Here is a 20,193-nt window from a genome sequence, read left to right as displayed (position 1 = left end):
TAATTCATTACATTTTCTTAGATCTAGAAACTGATACCAAGAATGGAGATACAAACTTAAGTGTTTCAGACTACCAAACTAATGATCTAATTCTATACAATACTGCTGATTAAACTTTAATTTTAGGGACTTCCCCTGCAGTTCCATTGCAAGGGATACGAGTTTGATCCCTAGTTGGGAGGCTAAGATCCCACATGCTGCACAGTGTGGCCAAAAAAAAAAGTTTAATATTAATGCTTGATCATCAGTGACTAGTATGAATATACATTTTAAAGCTTGCTATTTAAAATGTAACCATAATTATTTCACTATTTGAAAAAGTATTGAATCTGATTTACTAATTGATATTCTTATTGAAGGGATTGATACAATAAGAATTGATATTCTTATTGAAGGGATTGATACAAGGTAGCAAAGTAGAAAGAGATGCTCTGTGTTAGGAATAGTAAATGCATTTTGACCTTCTGAGCCTACAGATGACACAGTAGTTACTTTAGGATTAATTGAAGCCATCAGTTGCTAGAAAGATTTTTTTTCTTTTCCCCTGAGATTTACAGGAATATGTTTACTACATGGTGGTCATGTATCATTGCAAATGGAATTAAAAGTCACCTTTTTACAATATTTTTCTCTGTTGATATTACAAGTAAAACAATAAAATCTATCGTAATTTTTTTTCCGATTTTGCTTTCATTGATGGCATTCTTTGTTGTAATTATTCTTTTGTCATAATGATGCATTGGGATTCACAGTATCTTGAAAACTCAGGCAGTACAGCAGGAAACATTAGTTTTTGAAAGCTCTTATCTTTCTTCCTCTACGTGAGGCTTTTAGATGGAGTGGCAGAATTAAAATGTCAAGTCTTGGATCTCTTCTGTCTCGTAAGCAAGGACAGTCATGCTGGTTGGGTACAGTGAGTACCCGGGCAGGAGCTGCATTGTCTGGCCTGGGAACTCCACAGCTGTTAGTCTGGCTGCTGTTGTGGTTTGTCAGCGCCATGTGTTCTTTGATTGAAGGAAGGCTACAGCGGTATGTCTGCCACCAGACCCTTCTAGTGATGGTTAAAAAATGGCTGACCTCCTTTCATCTTGTTTCACTAAGGTCTTTTTCTTATGACTATGAAGTTGAGGAATATGACTCCTTCTTGCTAAGTAGAGAGATAAAAGGGATCATTTGTGGAAATTTTGTAAATTTTTTATATGTGAAATAAAGTCAAATTCACAATAAGGGCTTCTTTTATAGGCAGTCTTTTCAGCTTAGAAATATATGCTTCTTGACTTTTTTTCCTTTTAGTTTGAGCTATCACTAAATTAATGGTATTATTACATTTTTATTATCAAAGATTTATCACTTTAATCCATTATTAGGTAACATGATTTTAAAGGTAGAATAGCTCTGCTAACTTAAATTATGTGTTTTGCATTCTTATTTTTAAAAAGAGTTTAACAAGGAGGTTTGAACTGGTTGAACCTTGATACTGTGAATTGATTAATGTGCTGCAGTTGTTAGTAGCTCTCTGACCAGTCTTTTTTTAAAATCTAAATGGCTTAAAGCACAACTCTTAACAATGAAGGTTGTAGATGGACCTAAACCCATTTATTTTATTCAACTTGATGAACTACCTTTTAACTAAGCTTAACAGTTTAGAGCAGAGAATGTAAATTTGTGGCTAGGATACAATGAAAAAAGCAAATATCTAATAGTTTAATAAAAGTTAAGAATTTAAACAGCTTCATTGTTTTTACTCTTTTAAAAAAGAGTGATATTGCAGCTTACATATCAGAGTATGGTAAAGGCTCATTAAAAGTCATGTCTGAAATGGTAAAGTGTTCAAATTGTAGAATAAATTTGTAGACTTGTAAGTTGAATTAGAGGTCTTTAGTTGCTGGATAGACTTTTTACAGTTTTATCTATAGATGATATTTATAGGTGAACATGGGTATTTATTGGCATCTTTCATTTAAGTCCATTGAATATTTCTCTTGCATGGAATTTGCACCGTTCTAATTTGCTTCTTTTTTCAGTGTTCAGTGTTCTCTTTTCAAGGTAAAAAAGTCAAGTTTTTACCTCAGTATCAAAATTATATCAATTTTCAAGTTTATTGAGTCTGAATTAGAGATTACTTCAATATTTAATAGCTTCTGGGACACATATTTCAATTTCTTTCACATGTAAGTATATTTTAGGAGTGAGTAACATGGTATGAATTGTTGTATGTTTACTTTTATATCCTACTTTGTATATATTTAAATTTTTGAATCTTGCATTAACTTTGAAAATAAAGAGAATAGCAAGCAGTTCTAGGAAATATAATGTGCTGATCATAGGCTAGTTAATAAATAGAGCCTACTTTCATAATTATTGGGGAGGAATATTAAAAACTAATTATAAAACATATCATCATATAAAAGAACATGTACAGATATAGTTTAAAGCATACTATAAATACTATTAGCACTCCTCCCTACCACCACCCCCAGAGTTAAAAAATAGATTATTAGTACCATAAAAGCTACCTGTTTCTTTTTTTCAAATACTTCTTCCTCAGCACAGGTAACCACTATTTTGACTTTTACAGAAATCATTCCATAGTTTTGAGAGCTACTTCTATATGCTTAAACAATATGTTGTTTAGTTTTATTGGGTAGCAAGCACAAACTTAACTGCCTTTATTGGATGGTTCCCAGAAGATGAGTTGAGAGAATCTCTGGAACGTAGTCTGGCTTTGGCTCCCCAATTTAGAAGACCTCTTTCTGGGAAAGTCAGTAGGCAAGGTCATGAATGTGTTCTGAGTCACACCTGTCAAAATCAAGGTCAATTGACAGAGATTAGAAGAGACCAGGTACTAGTTCTCATCCCAGAAGGTTGGAGACTGCTCCATGTTTTCTGCTTCTGAGTTCATCATGGCCCACTTCATGACTCTCGGGAATAGGCCCAAGCAGAACAATTCTGGGGTGGTAGTTTGTTTCCTCTCCTGATCAAGGTAGCAGAGCAGAGAGGGGAGATGTAACATTAGCAGCTCATTCCCTGTACATTCTGTTCTCAGAGAAAAACATGGTAGAATGGCAGAAGGGATCTTGGTGTCAACAATATATCCTTCTTGTAAGTCTCACTGCCCCAGTCTAGATTGGTTGCCTCCCACATTAGATGTGTAAGCATCATTGTGAAATTCTTCCTAACTGTCCTCCTGGGCATTCCCTTACATGATGCCCCTGCTGTTGCCTGTAAACCACTTTGTTGTCTTTGTTTGTGTTCTCATTTGGTGGTGTGTGTGTATACATATGTATGTTTTTCCTTTTGATTAAGGTAACATATTATAGCAACTTTCCATAGCAGAAGGTAAAAAGTTTCCTTTTTTTAAAAAAACAAACTTGTTCCTTTATAACCAATTCTAACCATTTCCTTATTGATTGTTCCTTATATGTGGTTTCCAGTGTTTTTGCCTTTATGAACAATGCTCTGATGAATAATGTATGTGTGTTATTTCACATGTCTGTAAGAATATCTATATAAATACAGAAGTGAGCTTTCTGGGTCAAATGATGCACGCATTTGGAATTTTGATAACTGTTACCAAATTGTCCTCCATAGGCATACAGTTTTCACTCTGTCAGCAACATAACATATATGGAGAGGGTTTTTCCATAACCTCACCAAAAGACTGTTATACCAAACTTTAAAATTTTTGTCAATCTGATAGGTAGCAAATGGTATCTCAGAGTAATTTTAGTGTATGTTTTTCTCTTTTTGAATAAAGCCCAGTATCTTTTCATTTGTTCTTATTTTTTTGCCCATTTTTCTACTGGGTTTTGATCTTTTGCTGATTTCTAAAAGCTTTTTGTGTACTAGAGAGGAAATATGTTACCAAGTTTATCATTTGTGATGTGATTTTGCCTATAATGTGACAATAGCTTTTTTTTTTAAATGTAATGTAATGCTAAACATTTTTTTGTTTTTGAATTTAAAAATCTTAAATTTTTTTTTATTTTTATATGGCTTCTGGATATTGAGTCTTGGTTGAAAAGGCAAATTTTTAAATTTACTTCAAGGTTATAAAAGAATTTCCCCATGTTTTCTTCTGGTACTTTTATGATTGACTTTTATCTAAAGCTTGATCTATTGAAATTTACCCTGTTCCATGATATTTTCATTTTTCCCATTTGGCTATCCTATAGTTACCCAAACTATATAGTATGTTTTCCCCACTAAATTGGTAGCACTCTAATTATACTAACTTTTCATATTATTTGGGTTTTTTCTCAACTTGCCCTTGGTTGTGTTTGCTTATATGTTTAAGTACTAGATTTAACCTTTCAGTTATGAAGATTTTAATGCATTTAGTCAATCATCTCTTACTACACTTTCCTCTCTGCCCCCAGGTTTTCATTGCTATTCTTATTTATTTTTTCCATACCTGGGTAGAACCTACCTCTCCCTTCAACCTCTCACATTAAAAAGAGAAAAAGAAAACTCTAAAATCTATATACTATTGCCATTCTCACTGGAATTATGTTAAATAAATAAATTGGGTGGAAGGTGAATTGAAATGTTCATAATGATAGGACTTATCCAAGAACGTGCTGTGTATTTCCATTTGATCAAATTTTCTTTTGTCTCTTTCAGTAGTGTTCCTTTGTTAGATGTTACACATTTGTTTAGTTTATTCCTAGTTATTTTATATTTTCAGTTGCGATTATTGTTTGTTTTCTTCTATATCTTCTAACAGTTCTGTTTGTGTGAAGGCGATTGACTTCATTATCTTTATATACTCCCTATTAAATTCTCATTATTATAGTAGCTTTTTATCTCATTTAGTTCCTCTGGCTTTTCGAAGTAAAAAGTCATGTCATCTGCAAATAATTTTCTCTCTTTTATACTTTTATATCTCTGAGATTTATTTTTTGTCAAATACATCAGTAAAACTTTACAGTGTTAAATAGTAGTAGTGAATGGGGGTATCGAGGGATTTGATCTTATTTTTTCTCAGTGTATATGATGACTTATATTAATTAATGTTATTAGAGTTCCCTAATATCCCTGTACTACTAGAATAAAGGCCTCTTGGTCATACTATAATCTTTGTGGGTTTTTTTTTTTACTGTGCAGCTAGCTCTATTCTGTCGCTGATATTTTATTTAGAATTTTTTTAGGTAATATTATATCTGTGTGTACACTCTTGTCAGCTTTTGGTACCAGTATTATGCTTCATGAAGATAATTTGATAGCTTTCCTTTTTCTGTGCCCTGGGACATAGGTTTACTGTTTCTGTGAAATTATTAGGTACTGGAGGTTTGTGTAGGGATTATGTAATTCAGTGACTTTAATGATATTTTTTTCCTTCCTTGAAAGCTGGAAAATTTTCTAATTTTTTGAAAAATTATCTGGTTTTCTTTTTCCTGAAATTTCAAATATAATTACCTAAGAGTTGAGCAAAGTAGTCTCTCATGATTATTTGCAATATCTTTCATTTAGGTAGTGATTCTCCATCTTTGTTATATGTGATGTTATGCTTTTCATGCTTATCTTTTTTTTTCACGCTTGTCTTGATTTAGGTTAGTTGGTGGGTTTAGTCCCTGCTGCCCAGAAAATCAGCTTTTGATTCATTTATTTATTCTCTTCAATTTCTACTTCTATCCTCTTAACTCTTTCCTTATACTTGTGTTCAGTTTAATGTCCTTTTCTAAATGTATAAGTTAGCTGCTTAATTTGTTTTTAATTCTTTTCAATCGATTTACATATATAAAGCTGTTCTGAAGAGTGAAAAGTATCTTGGATTCTGACATATAGAGTTTTCTTACTCTCTGAGAAGATTGCAATTCTGCTTAATTTCTCTTTGACATGATAATTTTTTGACAAAAGATTTATGTATCATTTTCATATCAAGAAATCTAAGTCAAACAGTGGTTTCACATATATGAAAACCTGTAATTAAGACTTTGCTTACTACCTTTCCCCTCACCCCACTGTTAAAATGTGAATTAGAGAAGATTAAATTTATCCACTAAGAGGGCTGCAATTAGTGTAAAAGATGATAATTTATTAGCTTAAATAAATCTTTATTTTTGGAATATATGTAGTTTTATTCTGAGAGTTTTTCGTGAGGTTAGATCTTTTCTAAGCCATATGTAAGAGGTGTAGAACCATAAAACTTATTTACTAAGAGCTGCTGAGCACTTGAACACATGATTTTCATTGACAACTAAATTCAAATAAAATAACAATTAAGTTCTGAAGTTGTCTTCTTGTTGTGGACAATATTCTGGACTTTAGTCATGTGTATGTGTGTATATATATATATATACATATATGTTTATGGGAAATAGATGGGGAAACAGTGGAAACAGTGTCAGGCTTTTTCTGGGCTCCAAAATCACTGCAGATGGTGACTGCAGCTATGAAATTAAAAGACGCTTACTCCTTGGAAGGAAAGTTATGACCAACCTAGATAGCATATTCAAAAGCAGAGACATTACTTTGCCAGCAAAGGTTCGTCTAGTCAAGGCTATGGTTTTCCCTGTGGTCATGTATGGATGTGAGAGTTGGACTGTGAAGAAGACTGAGCACCGAAGAATTGATGCTTTTGAACTGTGGTGTTGGAGAAGACTCTTGAGAGTCCTTTGGACTGCAAGGAGATCCAACCAGTCCATTCTGAAGGAGATCAGCCCTGGGATTTCTTTGGAAGGAATTATGCTAAAGCTGAAACTCCAGTACTTTGGCCACCTCATGCGAAGAGTTGACTCATTGGAAAAGACTCTGATGCTGGGAGGGATTGGGGGCAGGAGGAGAAGGGAACAACGGAGGATGAGATGGCTGGATGGCATCACTGACTCGATAGACGTGAGTCTGGGCGAACTCCGGGAGTTGGTGATGGACAGGGAGGCCTGGCGTGCTGCGATTCATGGGGTCGCAAAGAGTCGGACACGACTGAGCGACTGATCTGATCTGATCTGATACATGTGTGTGTGTATATATATCTATATGGAGGTCATAGTGACCAGTTTAATAGCTGCTTATGTATTACTACTTTCTTCGTAGATAAGAAATTTCATATGATCTACTTGTTACTTTTTGTCCTGGTTAAGGAGTAAATCATCTTAGGGACAGAGTTGGCGAGAGGGAGGGAGGAAGCAAGAGATGGGGAAAGATGGGGGATAGAAGAAAAAAGGAGAACTTATTCTAAACCTGTAAAAAAAAAAAAATGGGACTAGGCTGCTTGCTTTTTGTTGACTGTGAAAAATACTTTAAACACAAGAGAACCTGTATGTAGGAACCTTGACTTATTTGGGGGAGAATCTGGCAACACAAAATTATTCATGCATGGAGTTTTAGAACTGGACTAAAGGACACATTTAACTTTCTAAAAATTCAGTCATTTTAATTTACAGACTAGGGAACTGAGATCCAGTGTATGTTGCTGTTTGAAAATCCTCTTTTAAGAGGATGAAGTTTGAGTCAGTTGTCACTGAAACCAGATTCTAGTCACGGGAACACAGAATAATGCTTTGAAAGGATACATTCTAGTATACATTCTTAAGAAATTCTTATTATTTTGTTTTATAGCGAATACAAGCTGGCATTCTAAAAGCATTCAACAACCCAACTACTAAAACTGCTGATGATGAAACTAGAAAAAAAGTCAAAGGTATGTTGACAGTTTCACTGTTAAAAGTTTTTTCTAGAAGAAAATATTGTAAGTTTCTTTTTAGCGGGGAAGTGGGAGAGGAACTGAACATTATGTAAACTAATTCTCTGAAGTAATGCTGCTGCTGCTGCTAAGAGTTTACTTATTCCTGTGGTGGCAAGACAGTCTAATGGGTCATAGAAAGAAAATATTAGAATCTATGTGAATTAAAAAAAAAACTAATATCAAATATACAGTTTGACTGATGCACTTAAGAGAAGTATCCTGTGGGAGATTTGAAAGGTTGTTGAAAGTAGCAACCTCACTTGGAAGTTCACTTTTATCATACTGTGTCATTTTTCATTTGAAGTGTGCTTATTAGATAGTGGATTTATGGGTATTATCTAGTCTTAACTAGACAAAATGCTTCAGTGTTCCAGAGATTCCTACAAGGAAATCATTATTTAAGAGGGTACTGTTACGTCAAGCATACATGTCTACTCCTAGTGTTGACTCTTGATCAGCCAAAATATGAGGCAGAAACAATGATTAACTAACTGATCAAAGCTGATCATTTATAATGATCAGTATTTAAATGTAGGTTTATATCCCATGTTATTAACAATTTACTGTGTCCTATAAATATATTCTTCCTTGAGGTAGTAACTCATTTTTAGAAAATGTTTAAAAATATTATTTATTTTATTTATTCTCTTTTCTAATTCTGTTTTTTATAGCATTATATATAAAGGGTGTCTATATAAACAAATATAAATACATTAAGCTTGTATATAACAAAACTGTGTGCAGTTGAAGGTTCAAGATTTTAAAAAATAATAGGGTCTCAAGTATGCTCTGTTTTGTTTTGAGATAGTGCCATCTAGTGCATGTTTAGAATAACTGTTCATTTTTTCTTTCACTCCTTTTCAGTTTTGTAATCTTACTTACTTTCAATCCCTTGTACAGTTTTCCTTAATGAAACATCTTAGTTAAACATAACTTCTAAATAGTTACCATCATAATTAAAAGGTATTTCTTGATATGTCCAGATAAAAATCTGCTCTGTCATTCAGTGCTTCAAGTAATGTTTTAAAATGATTTCAATTGTTTGCATGAAATTTGAGGATAGAGATCCAAAAAGGATGGAAGAGAAATTTGAAAGAGGAGTGAGTAGGTTTGAAAAAAAATTTTTTAATATATTTTCCCCCGTGGTTTACTGTGAGAAATTTCAAACTTCCATTAGAATAGTGTGAAGCCCATGTGCCTGTGTGCCCATAATCATGCTTAAATTACACTTGATTCATGTTTCATCTGTTCTCCCCCAATTCCATATTATTTTGAATCAAACCATAGGCATCATTTTCTTTTACTTATAAATATATAAATATGTAGTATATCATATAGAAATAGAATGATTTTAACACTTTTATGGAACAGGAGTTAAATATACAGCTAAGTTATTAATTTCCATGTTAGTTCGTATGCTTTGCAGTGTTTACTTGTCTTTTACTGCTCTGTTGTGTCCATAGTTATGGTCCTGGCATTTGTAGCCCTAAATCGTAATCTCTTTTTCCATCCCTCTGTCTACCTCTAGGTTAGGCACAGAGGCTTTTTAAAGGGTTTAGTGGGAGCAGTTGAGTGTGGTATGAACAGTGGTGATTACTCTACTTATTTTACTTCTTAAAGTTTAAGAATAATCAGTTTGTTATTTGAGACTACAGTAGTTGATAGTCACATTTTCTCTATAGAATTGTAAAGAAAATTATAAGATCATATAGTAAAATATATTATTAAATATGGTCCCAGATTATTCAGATTTCTTTTGATTCAACAGGAAAAAAGCCTGTTACATTGTTAGGTTGATGGTTGATATGTTTTTTTCATTAAAAGTATTATTTTTACAGCATATGGAAGAGAAGGTGTGAAAATGAACTTCATAGATCGTATCTTTATTGGTGAATTAACTAGCACGGTCATGTGTGAAGAATGTTCAAATGTAGGTACTTTGTAATTCTCTTCAACATGGACTAGATTATAGTCATATTGTTTTTATTGTTTTCTTTCACATGTAATCATTAGCAGTCATTTTTATTTGTGACAGATGACTGTAGTAGTTTTTGAAAGTCTTTAAAAAATATATCCTTCACTGTTAGAAAATAAACATAATGTATAATTTTTTTAAGTAAATGTTATCTAAATTTTCCTCTTGACACACCTGTGAAGTTCATTTAGCCTATTTTAGTATAATCCTATGTGCTAGCTACTCATTTGGATTGAAAATGAAAGAGAAACTTCTGTGAAGAGAGTAACTACGTTAATATCATTATGCATTGCCCTAAATTGTAATCCCAAAAGAAATAATAACATAATTTAGGCTGATCTTCTTTAAAAATTTATATTTATATTACTTGTTCAATTTTTTTTAAAAAAGCAGACTTGACTCATTTTTGAATTTAGTGATAATTTCATTTTGAATGCCATCTGTACTGTAAAAGCTTCTTAAGCGAAGTCGCTCAGTCGTGTCCAACTCTTTGCGACCCCGTGGACTGTAGCCTACCAGGCTCCTCCGTCCCTGGGATTCTCCAGGCAAGAATACTGGAGTGGGTTGCCATTCCTTCTCCAGGGGATCTTTCCAGCCCAGGGATTGAACCCAGGTCTCCCGCATTGCGGGCAGACGCTTTAACCTCTGAGCCACCAGGAAAGCACAATAGCTTCTTAAGGACTGTATAAATTTTTACAGGTTTTTCAATTGCTTGGTAAGGAATATTTCTGGAACTGTATGGCATATAATAGGTTTAAATTTCTGTCAGATTTTAATCATAAAAGAGAGAGTCTTTATATCTGTCTTCCTATCCCAGATTGTAGAGTATCTTTCCTCTCTAATCTTATAAAATCAGGATTATATATTGTATCTCCTTCAAGCCTGTCATAGTGAAGCACAGAATGTGTCATCATGATATTATGATTGACCCTTGAACAGCGTGGGTTTGAATTGCATGGGTTTGAACTGCAAGGGCTCCCTTATACACAAATTTTTTCAGTAAATACTGCTAAAGTCCTACACAATCTCTGCATTTGGTTGAATCTGCAGACACAGAATCCCAGATACAAAGCACCAACTGTGAAGTTATGCTCTAATTTTTGACTATTCAGTGGGATGGGGGTCAGCATTCTTAACCCCCACATTGTTCAATAGTCAGCTCCACTTAGGTTTCTAATATATTCAACATAGAAGTTGTTTTCTTTTTTCACAAACTATAGAGTATCTTTTAAAATAGAATTATCCTGAAGAATCTTCAAAACACCGTCAAGTTCTCTAGCTTTTCTCATGGCTTTTTCTTAACATTTCATATTTTATTTATGTTATGTCATAACGTATGTCATATGTTATGGCCCCAATTTCACCAAAAATATGCTTATATAGTTAATCAGTTTTATTAAACACAGTTTATTTTAAAAGTTACTTTAAATATTCCACATTAGTCATATTAACAGTATTATAAAATTCAACTGTGTTGCATTTACTTAAGTTTTGGATTATCTTATTTTGATTAACCGCATATGTGTTGCCATGGGGTCACAAAGAGTTGGATACGACTGAGCGACTGAACAAATGTGTTGCTATACCCAATTAAATTACTGTTTCTTCCAAGAATGCTTTTTAACTTAAGATTTTAAGTTTCCTGGGAAGTTTGATTTCTTTAAGAGTTTACAAAACTACATTGTCTACATTAGAATTCTAACTGAAGTTTTCAATGTGTTTTCTTTTTAAGATCTCCACGGTGAAAGATCCTTTTATTGATATTTCACTTCCTATAATAGAAGAAAGGGTAAGGAGAAAAACCTTAAGTCTTTTTGTGAAGGACATTTATAAATTCAAAACGTAGGCATTTTTGAGTATATTATCAAGTATCTGAGAGTCATTACTCTTTATATACAGTAATTGAGTTTGTGCAGTGTATTTGATATTGGAGTTTGTATATGGATGAGTGAAGGACGATATAGTTCCTAATCTCAAGGAATTTAAACGCTTATGCTTTATATTTTGAGAATTATCATTTAGGAAATTATATTTCAAGTGTTACAAATATTAAAAAGTAGATGATATCCAGAATTCATTTCCTAAAGAAATTTTGTATTATGTACATGTTATCTATATAGGTTTCAAAACCTGTACTTTTGGGAAGAATAAGTAAATATGGACGTTTACAAGAGACAGATAATGGTCAATACAGTGGCACTGTTCCTGTAGAAAATACTCATCAACCCAGAGCAATCAGGAAGCATTCTTCATCTAAAGATATGGTAAGATTATATGCATTTGTGAAACATCCTGCTTTTTGAAACATTTTAGTAAGAAAAATTTTTTAAGTATACAAAAATCGAGAAAAAGGTATAATAACCCCCCAGGTACCCTCAGTGTCATAATTGTCATCTCACAACTGGTCATGTTTTATCTGTCTGTCTCACATTTTCCTCCTCCTCATCCTAGATTATTCTGAAATAAATCCCAACATATATCTAAATGTATTTCTCTAAAAGATGCTTTTTAAAGACATAACCATTGTATCATTATTGTACCTAAAAATATTTAAAACTTAATAGGACAAACATCTAGTCATAATTTTAATTTCTGTAATTGTCTCATAAAATATTTGTTTTTGCTTTTTCAAGCATATTTGAATTTAGGATCTTAAAAAGATCTATAGCTTCCCACGTGTCTTAAATGTCTTTTAATCCACAGATTCCACCTTTTGTTTTCTTTGCAATTTATTTGTTGAAGACATGAAATCTTTTTTTTCAGCAGTCTCACCTTCCTATATCAATAGTAATTCATTTTGCATATTGTGGTAGTTCGTTTTGCAAGCAGTAATTCGTCTACATGTTCTTAAGAGATGCCTCTGTTCCCTTTGTTTCCTCTCTAAGGCAGTTAGAACTAAAGGCCTAAATAGGTTTAAGTTTGATTATTTAATTTTTTGCAAGAAAACTTTTTCAAGTGATGGTATGTATTTCTATCAGGAGGTACATATTATGTTTGATATTTCTTTTCCTGTGATGTTATCAGTAATTGATGACCATTATCTGATCCACTGTTTCCCCAGGGACTCACTAGGGAGGGTGACGATGGTGATTGATGAATAAAGCCAGATTAATTTAAAGACATCCATTTGAATTTGCACCTTGTTAAAAAAAAAAAACAAACAATTTTTTTACATGATATGATTTATACTAACTTGGCAAATTGATGTATTACCAGATTTAACTTACTCTGTTCAAAAGTCCTTTAAGGGACAAAACTACATAAATTATGCAGAGGTTTACACTTGAAAAGCCTCCAGCATAGCACTGTTCCACACAAGTGCTGTTCCCCACCCATAAATAGGTAACCATTAAGTTGGTTCCTTGTGTAAACGTTTATTTTTAAATTAGAGCTTTTTGTTAGCATACTGTTCATTGTAGTTTGGGTAGATTTAGTAAATGGATTTCAGAGGTACTAGAAATATTATTTTAATAATTGTGAAATGTTTAAGTAAGACTTACTAGCATTTATTTTCAGTAAGGTCACAGATTCTTTTCTCTGAAAACACTATCGACTTACAGAATCAGCTAATTCATGGCAGAAAATGTACAAGAAAATCATCATCTGGAGAAGATAAAGCTGCTGTCATATACCAGGAAAATGAAAGCCTTGAGGTGAATAGAGACTCTTCATTGTTTGCAAGCATCCTGAACACTGAGTTGACTCTGACTGAAAGCCCCACCGATGGCAGTGAGAAAGAAGACAGCCTTTCTGAAAGTAGCGTTGATGCTGACAGCGAGGCTTCGGAGTCTGAGAGTGCTCCGAAACAGACTTTGTTGTTGAGATCCAGAAGCGGATACTACACGCACACAAATGGACACCCTCACTACCCGTCCAAGAGTGAACCACTCACTAGGGAGGGCGACCATGGTGATGAGGGAGTGGCGGAAGCTATTTCTGAACTTCATTTGAGCAGCACTATAATTCGAGCTAGGGATTTTGACAGAGAAAATCAGCCACTAAGTGTTTCAAATAATTTGTGTTTTTCAGAGGACAAGCATATGGTGTCTCAGAGCCCCCAAAATGCTTTTCAGACCCTTTCTCAGAGCTATATAACCACTTCTAAAGAATGTTCAGTTCAGTCTTGTCTCTATCAGTTTACATCTATGGAATTGCTAATGGGGAATAACAAGCTTCTGTGTGAGAACTGTACTGAGAAGAAACAGAAGTACCAAAAGGAAACTACTTCTGCAGGTAAGTATTTAGCTTAACTTTTTTTTTTAAGTATTCATGGATTATCTGATAATCAGTGACTAGTGGGTAATAGATCCCACATGGAGGAACCTAAGAACCTGTCACCATACATTAGCTGCTTGGAGTCAGGGCTTGTGTTATTCATATCTGTACCTTAGCATTGAAGACACTGACTGGGCAGGGGAAATTTTCAATAGAATTTTGTCCAAATAAATTGAAGAACAGGAAGTATCCATCTTGAAAATGCAAATTCACATAATCTTATTTCAGGGAACTAGCTATCTGAAGTCTTTCCAGAAATAATTTCTGTAAAACTTAATTGCAACACCAGTGAGATTAATGTCCTTCACAAAAGTCATATCATGAGATATAAATTTGAAGATTTTAAGTAATTGTATATTATAAAGCTAGCTATATACTAACTATGTTTTGTTGACAAGAGAAAAGTAGAAAAGGTTGATTTGTCAAGTAGGAAATTTTTGGTGTACCTCTAGCCTTGATTAAATGAAGAAAAAATTCCGATTCTTAATGACTTTTAAAATGTACGTTTTATTATTCAGGTATAATGAGCCTAACAGATGAGATGATTGCCACTGAAAAGGTAGTTTATTACTTAAGTGAAGTTCCCAAGAGGAGGAGACACACTAAGACATGCCGCCCAGGGCCACAAGGGAAGCACCAGGGTTGGTCAGGAGACGGGGAGCAAGGGGGAAAGTGCAGTCAAGTGCGTTTATTGTGGTTGCCGAGGGAAGGAATGAATGAAGGAGGGCAGAAAGGTTTAGAAGTGAATAATCTGAGGTATAGGGGCTGTCTCTAGAGGTCTGGTACCTGGCTCTGGTGTGAGTAGGGCAGGTGAATAGTGACCTAGAGTATCTGAGCCCAGTAAAGGAGGTGGTTGGGTAAGGGCTTTGGAAATACATATGAAAGGCACGCTTAATTTATTTACTATCTAGGAATTAGGCTATGGAAAAGGCCCTTTCCAGTGTCAGCAAGGCCCCAGATGTCAAAGCATCAGAATGAAAATATGATTAATACATTAAAATTAATGTCTAGATGGGAGAGGAAGAAATGCCAGCTTATACTAATCCAAGTTAAGTATGCAATTGGCCATATTCAAATCCTATCACAAGTCATTTCTAACAACCTCTTATTTTTTTATTAATTTATTTTTAATTGGAAGATAATTGCTTTATAATGTTGTGTTGGTTTCTGCCATGCATCAACATGAGTCAGACATAGATATACATATGTCCCTTCCCTCTTAAACCTCCCTCCCGCCTCCTACCCTGCCCCACCCCTTTATATTGTCACAGAACCCCAGGTTGAGTTCCCTGCATCAAAGAGCAAATTCCCACTGGCTATCTATTTTACATATGTAACAACCTTTTATGGAAATATCCCATCGTTCCCATGATAGGTGATCTTCTTTCACTGCAGTGAGTAATGACCCAGTTTTTTCAATTACAGGTATGTTTCTGGTGGTATTTGACTGGAAGGCATTGACATAAGTCACTTCTGGTCTATCAGCTTTCCAGCTTCCAGAGTTGTGTTGCAAGTGTCACCTCTCCTATTCTTTGTCCTTATAACTGTATGCCTTAAAAAAAAAAATCCCTTTCATATTGTTGGAGTTTTAGGGTTGAGTTGAGGCTCCCAGTAATCAGAAATCTAATTTCTTTTCTAACATTTTCAAAAATGTGGTATAATGATTCTATTTAAATGTTTACTATACTATATGGGCAATAATGTATAAGATGTAATTTATAAATAAATTTATTGTATCTTATGCAGAAAAGAAAGCAGAGGGGGTTTATACTAATGCCAGGAAGCAATTGCTCATTTCTGCTGTTCCAGCTATCCTGATTCTCCATCTTAAAAGATTTCATCAGGTAAAATTCTCTTTAGTAGCACTACACATATTTTCATCATATGTTTTGCGGAGCCTTAGTCTTGTAAGGCTTCCCAGGTGGTGCAGTGGTAAGGTATCCACCTGCTAATGCAGGAGATGCAAGAGACATGGGTTTGATCCCTGGGTCAAGAAGATCCCCGGAGGAGGAAATGGAAGCCCCCTCCAGTATTCTTGCCTAGAAAATTCCATAGACAGAGGAGTTGATGGGTTGCAAAGAGCTGGACACAACTGAGCAACTAAGCATACACACACAAGTCTTGTACTGTCAAGGATTAGACAGTAATTTATTGAATTTAAATATTTTCTCATGAGATTTACTGCTTTTTCAGCCATGATAGCTTATAAGACTTTTCTAAATAAGATTGTCTAATTCACAATATTTGAACATTTAGTTGGTATGATAGGAACCTCAGTGGTGTGTGTCTGTGAGAGAGAGAGAGAGTGTGTGTAGGTTTGTGTCAGTGGAAAATAGAATTTTTAAAGAACCCTTAGAAGCAGGGAAATAACAAGGTACACATAGCTTTCTGAGGTTTTATCCCAGTGGAGAAGAGTGCTTGGGCTGAGTGTGATTGGCTGGGACTAATTGCAAAAAGGGCTACAAGGCAGGCCTCACTTTTTTAGGACTCTAATGGGAAAGAACCTATTTTTAAACGTTTTTCTCCAGTTATACTTTAATGTCCTATCTCTCTCTCTCTTTTTTTTTTTTTTTTTTTTTTTTGCATTTGATAAAATGATTTTCAAGTTTCTCCTGAAGAAACTTTAGTAATTAAATACTATGGTCAGAATTGTCAGTGAATTTAGTACAATTTAAAGTCTGTTGTTATGATATAGGATGAATCTCAAATCAGTTGGGAAGGAGGCTAGGTTATTCTCTAAAGGACTTAAGAAAGATGTTTGAAATAAAAATTTAGAGCTTCCTTCTAGACCAAATATGTTGATATCAGTACTGTTTTCAGACAGATTTTTTTAATTCTATGAACCATTATTGAAAGACTAGAAGAAAACTTCAGGAAAATTACTAACCTGTTCCTTGTGTGAACAATTTTCTAAATATAAAACCTTTGAAAGAAATCTCAAGAGATGGAAAGCTTTGATGATATATCTGCAACATTTCAGGTGGGCCACAGATGGCCTGGAAGAGATTTTTCTCTGTATCTCCATCCCTACCCACAGAAATTAGATGAAGTTCTTGATTTTCTATAGCCAACATTACAGAAACTCTGTGGAAATGGCCATGAAAAGCAGAAGCAGATGTGTTGTGTCTCATTACAGTACATCAGAATGCTAAATGGAAGGTGTATATCTGCAGGGACTTGGTGTGAACTTGCTAGGGTCATGCCGGACTTGAGAATGATATACCACGGTTATTTTATATTCGGTACTTGCATCCCTTTTAGGAATAACCTACAGAAGGAGTTCATGCCCTTACAGGGAAATTTTTATAGATGTCTAGGCCCCTTCTTGATCTCAGGCTAGATGTAATGTCTGCAAAGCCACATTCTCATTCCCTGGAACTGAAATAAAGGGATCAGAATCTCTAAGCAGTGTCTCTGCTTCTGGCTTTCTTGTGTCCCTGAAAACCTATTTCCCCATACTAATTTTAGAGTTCTATTAGAAACATCCACAGTACCTGAGAGATCTCAACAAGATAGAGCTCTTTGTCATAAATATAGCAAGTGATTAATATTGAAAATAAATAAAGAGCCCTTAAAGACTTGATGGACATGAGTTTGAGTGAACTCCGGGAGTTGATGATGGACAGGGAGGCCTGGCGTGCTGTGATTCATGGGGTCACAAGGAGTCAGACACGACTGAGCAACTGAACTGAACTGAACTGAAAGATCAATAATAAAAAGATCAAGACTCTAATAGTAAAAGGGTAAAGAACATGAATTGACAGTTCATAGAAGTAAAGAATTCAAAGAAAATGTGAAAGGAAGTTCCATTCTTTCTAGCAAAACAAATACAAAATACAATGACAGTGAGATTCCTCTTTTAGCCTGTCCAAAATGGCAAAGATTATAACAGTGCTGATAGAAGTCTCTTCTCTTAAGGGGTAATTTTTCAACAGCAAAGTACTGTTTGGGGAGGACACATAAGCCTGACATGATCTCAGACATTGCTGGTATCAGCTGCTTTGTAGATGTCACCTGATAAGAAAAAAAGGAGGCAAACAAATTGAATACAGATTAATTTTTCCTGATATGACTTCATAATTTCATGTCTGATATCAGGTTAAGACTCCTAAAGATTACTTGAAAATACAAATCACTGGCAATATTTTGGTCAAAAAATAAGTTGTTTTTTTTTTTCTTTAAAGAAAGATAAGAAATAGGCAACGATCTGTAGTGTTATGTGATTAGTATGCAAATAAAAAGACTAGTCATTGAAGTAAGTCATGAAAGCTTTTCATGAAAGGTTGCATCTATATTAATTTTGTCTACCCAAACATCTCAGATTCAAGTATCTTCTTATTCTAAAAAGAGTCCATTTTTATTTTTGAGTTTCCTATCCAATATATTTGATGGTCTGTCAATAAATTTTTATTATTACTTAATGTAAATATATGTTTTTCAAGGCCTGCCTTTGGATACTAAAAATAGAGAAAAAGTAGAGTTTCTTAACATGAAGATTCATTTTGATTTATATAATATGTAATGTTTACTTTTATTGATAAAATGATTTGGGTGTTCAGGCTTTTTTCTTTTTAATGAATGAATATCACTGAATTTTAGAACTGAAAATGACCTAATCTAACCCATTTATACCCATTTTCTGCCTTGATCTAGATAAGGTTGTCTAGAGTCAAGTTAACTGTTAACCAGTCACTGAGTCAGGCCTGTAACACCAGACTCCTGACTCTTCAGTTGAGTACATTTTTAGGTAGCATATGTGTCAGTAGCTTAGCTTCAATCACATTGAGTTTATTTTTCAGTGTTGTAATGCACAGTGAAAGTAATTATTTTCATATTGTCTGTGGTAAAAATACCCATGTAAATGAATGATCTTTGCAATAAGTTTATGAAACCTAATTGAGAACTTAGTCATATATCAGTTTTGGATTGTTGATGTTTTAATAGCTATGAAGAAACGAACCTTTTGTATTTCTCTTTTGGTTTTAATTAAAATTAACAAACCCATTGATCTGTAAATTAAGTTTGTTACTTTTTTTTTTTTTTTGAGGCTGGTTTGAGTCTTCGCAAAGTAAACAGACATGTAGATTTTCCACTTATGCTTGACTTAGCACCATTCTGTTCTGCTACTTGTAAGGTATAGTATATTATTAAGATATTTAATTGTCTTGCAAATAATATGCTTTAGAATATCCTATGTATTGTTTATTAGACCATGTCTTTCTCCCTACCTCCTACCCTCTGTCTCTCATGTCCCCTTCCTCCCTTTCTTCTTCCATCCAGCATTTAACACAGAAAATGACTTTTGTCCTTTGGGAGACAGAATAAGTTGAAAAGATGCATAAAGCATAAGTGAGGCATGATGTTCATGATCAAAGCTGCTTGTAAATGCTGCTAGAGTCAGATAGTTGCTGAGAGAAATAAGCAGATTTTGTGCCCTCTCCTGTTTCTTGTGAATGATGTGCTTAATTGGCAGTAGTTTTAGCATTTGGAGAGTTTTCTCCTCTTTTGTGAGCGACTGATCTGATCTGATCTCCTCTTTTGTAAACCTGTGTACTAGTGCGTTGTCTTTCATGCCATTTCACGTACGTAACTGAGACTAGTATACTTGCCAGCTGAGCACAAACTTAAAATTACTAATATTTTAATAATCAGGCATAGAAAGCAAGCTGGTTTATAATTGCTTGTGCTTATATGTGAGAACTAACTGTAGGTGAAATTGATGACTTTGCTTTCCATGTGGACACCACACAGTTCTGGGGTAACTCACATATTGTCCTGCTTGCCATTTCTGGTTAGCAGTCTAGGTTTTGTGGTACATAAACTTACTGAACTTAATAATTTCAATACATTGATCAGTCAAGACAAAAATATCTTAAATGCAGTTTTTCAGTGAATCCAGTTCATCTACTGTGGAATACCAGCACTTTCTGCCAGATGTTTACATTCAGTCTTCATAGAATTTGATATATTCATAGAATTTGATAATGTGGCAAACAAAATGTCTAGCAAGCTGTGTATTAAACTTACAGAAACATATTTTTTAAAAGTACCTATTATGGAGAATTTCCAACAAACACCAAAGAGAACAGTACAAATAAACCTCTTGCCCCCAGACCCTACATATATGGCCAGTCCCACCCCATCCACATACTCATCTACCTCTTCCTTCTATATTAATTTTTTTTCTTACATTATTTTGAAGCAAGTATTAGGTATCCTTTCATTCATAAATCTTTTCCTCTATGTGTCTCTAAAA

The 20,193-nt window shown here is 34.1% G+C and overlaps 1 protein-coding gene across 2 annotated transcripts in view; it reads left to right on the top strand.

Annotated features, from left to right (window-relative positions):
* USP45 (ubiquitin specific peptidase 45) overlaps nt 1–20,193 on the top strand; it is a 55,430-nt gene that overhangs the window by 30,669 nt on the left and 4,568 nt on the right. For both annotated transcript variants that reach the window (XM_010834741.1, XM_010834740.1), the window contains exons 10-16: nt 7,561–7,642; nt 9,526–9,617; nt 11,395–11,451; nt 11,783–11,926; nt 13,223–13,895; nt 15,684–15,781; nt 18,985–19,071. In XM_010834741.1, the coding sequence (XP_010833043.1) occupies nt 7,561–7,642; nt 9,526–9,617; nt 11,395–11,451; nt 11,783–11,926; nt 13,223–13,895; nt 15,684–15,781; nt 18,985–19,071 (1,233 nt within the window). The remainder of the gene's footprint in view (nt 1–7,560; nt 7,643–9,525; nt 9,618–11,394; nt 11,452–11,782; nt 11,927–13,222; nt 13,896–15,683; nt 15,782–18,984; nt 19,072–20,193) is intronic.

Source organism: Bison bison, unplaced genomic scaffold, assembly GCF_000754665.1.
Source record: "Bison bison bison isolate TAMUID 2011002044 unplaced genomic scaffold, Bison_UMD1.0 scf7180017864035, whole genome shotgun sequence".
Classification (NCBI taxonomy): Eukaryota; Metazoa; Chordata; class Mammalia; order Artiodactyla; family Bovidae; genus Bison; species Bison bison.
This window is presented reverse-complemented; position numbering and strand designations above follow the sequence as displayed.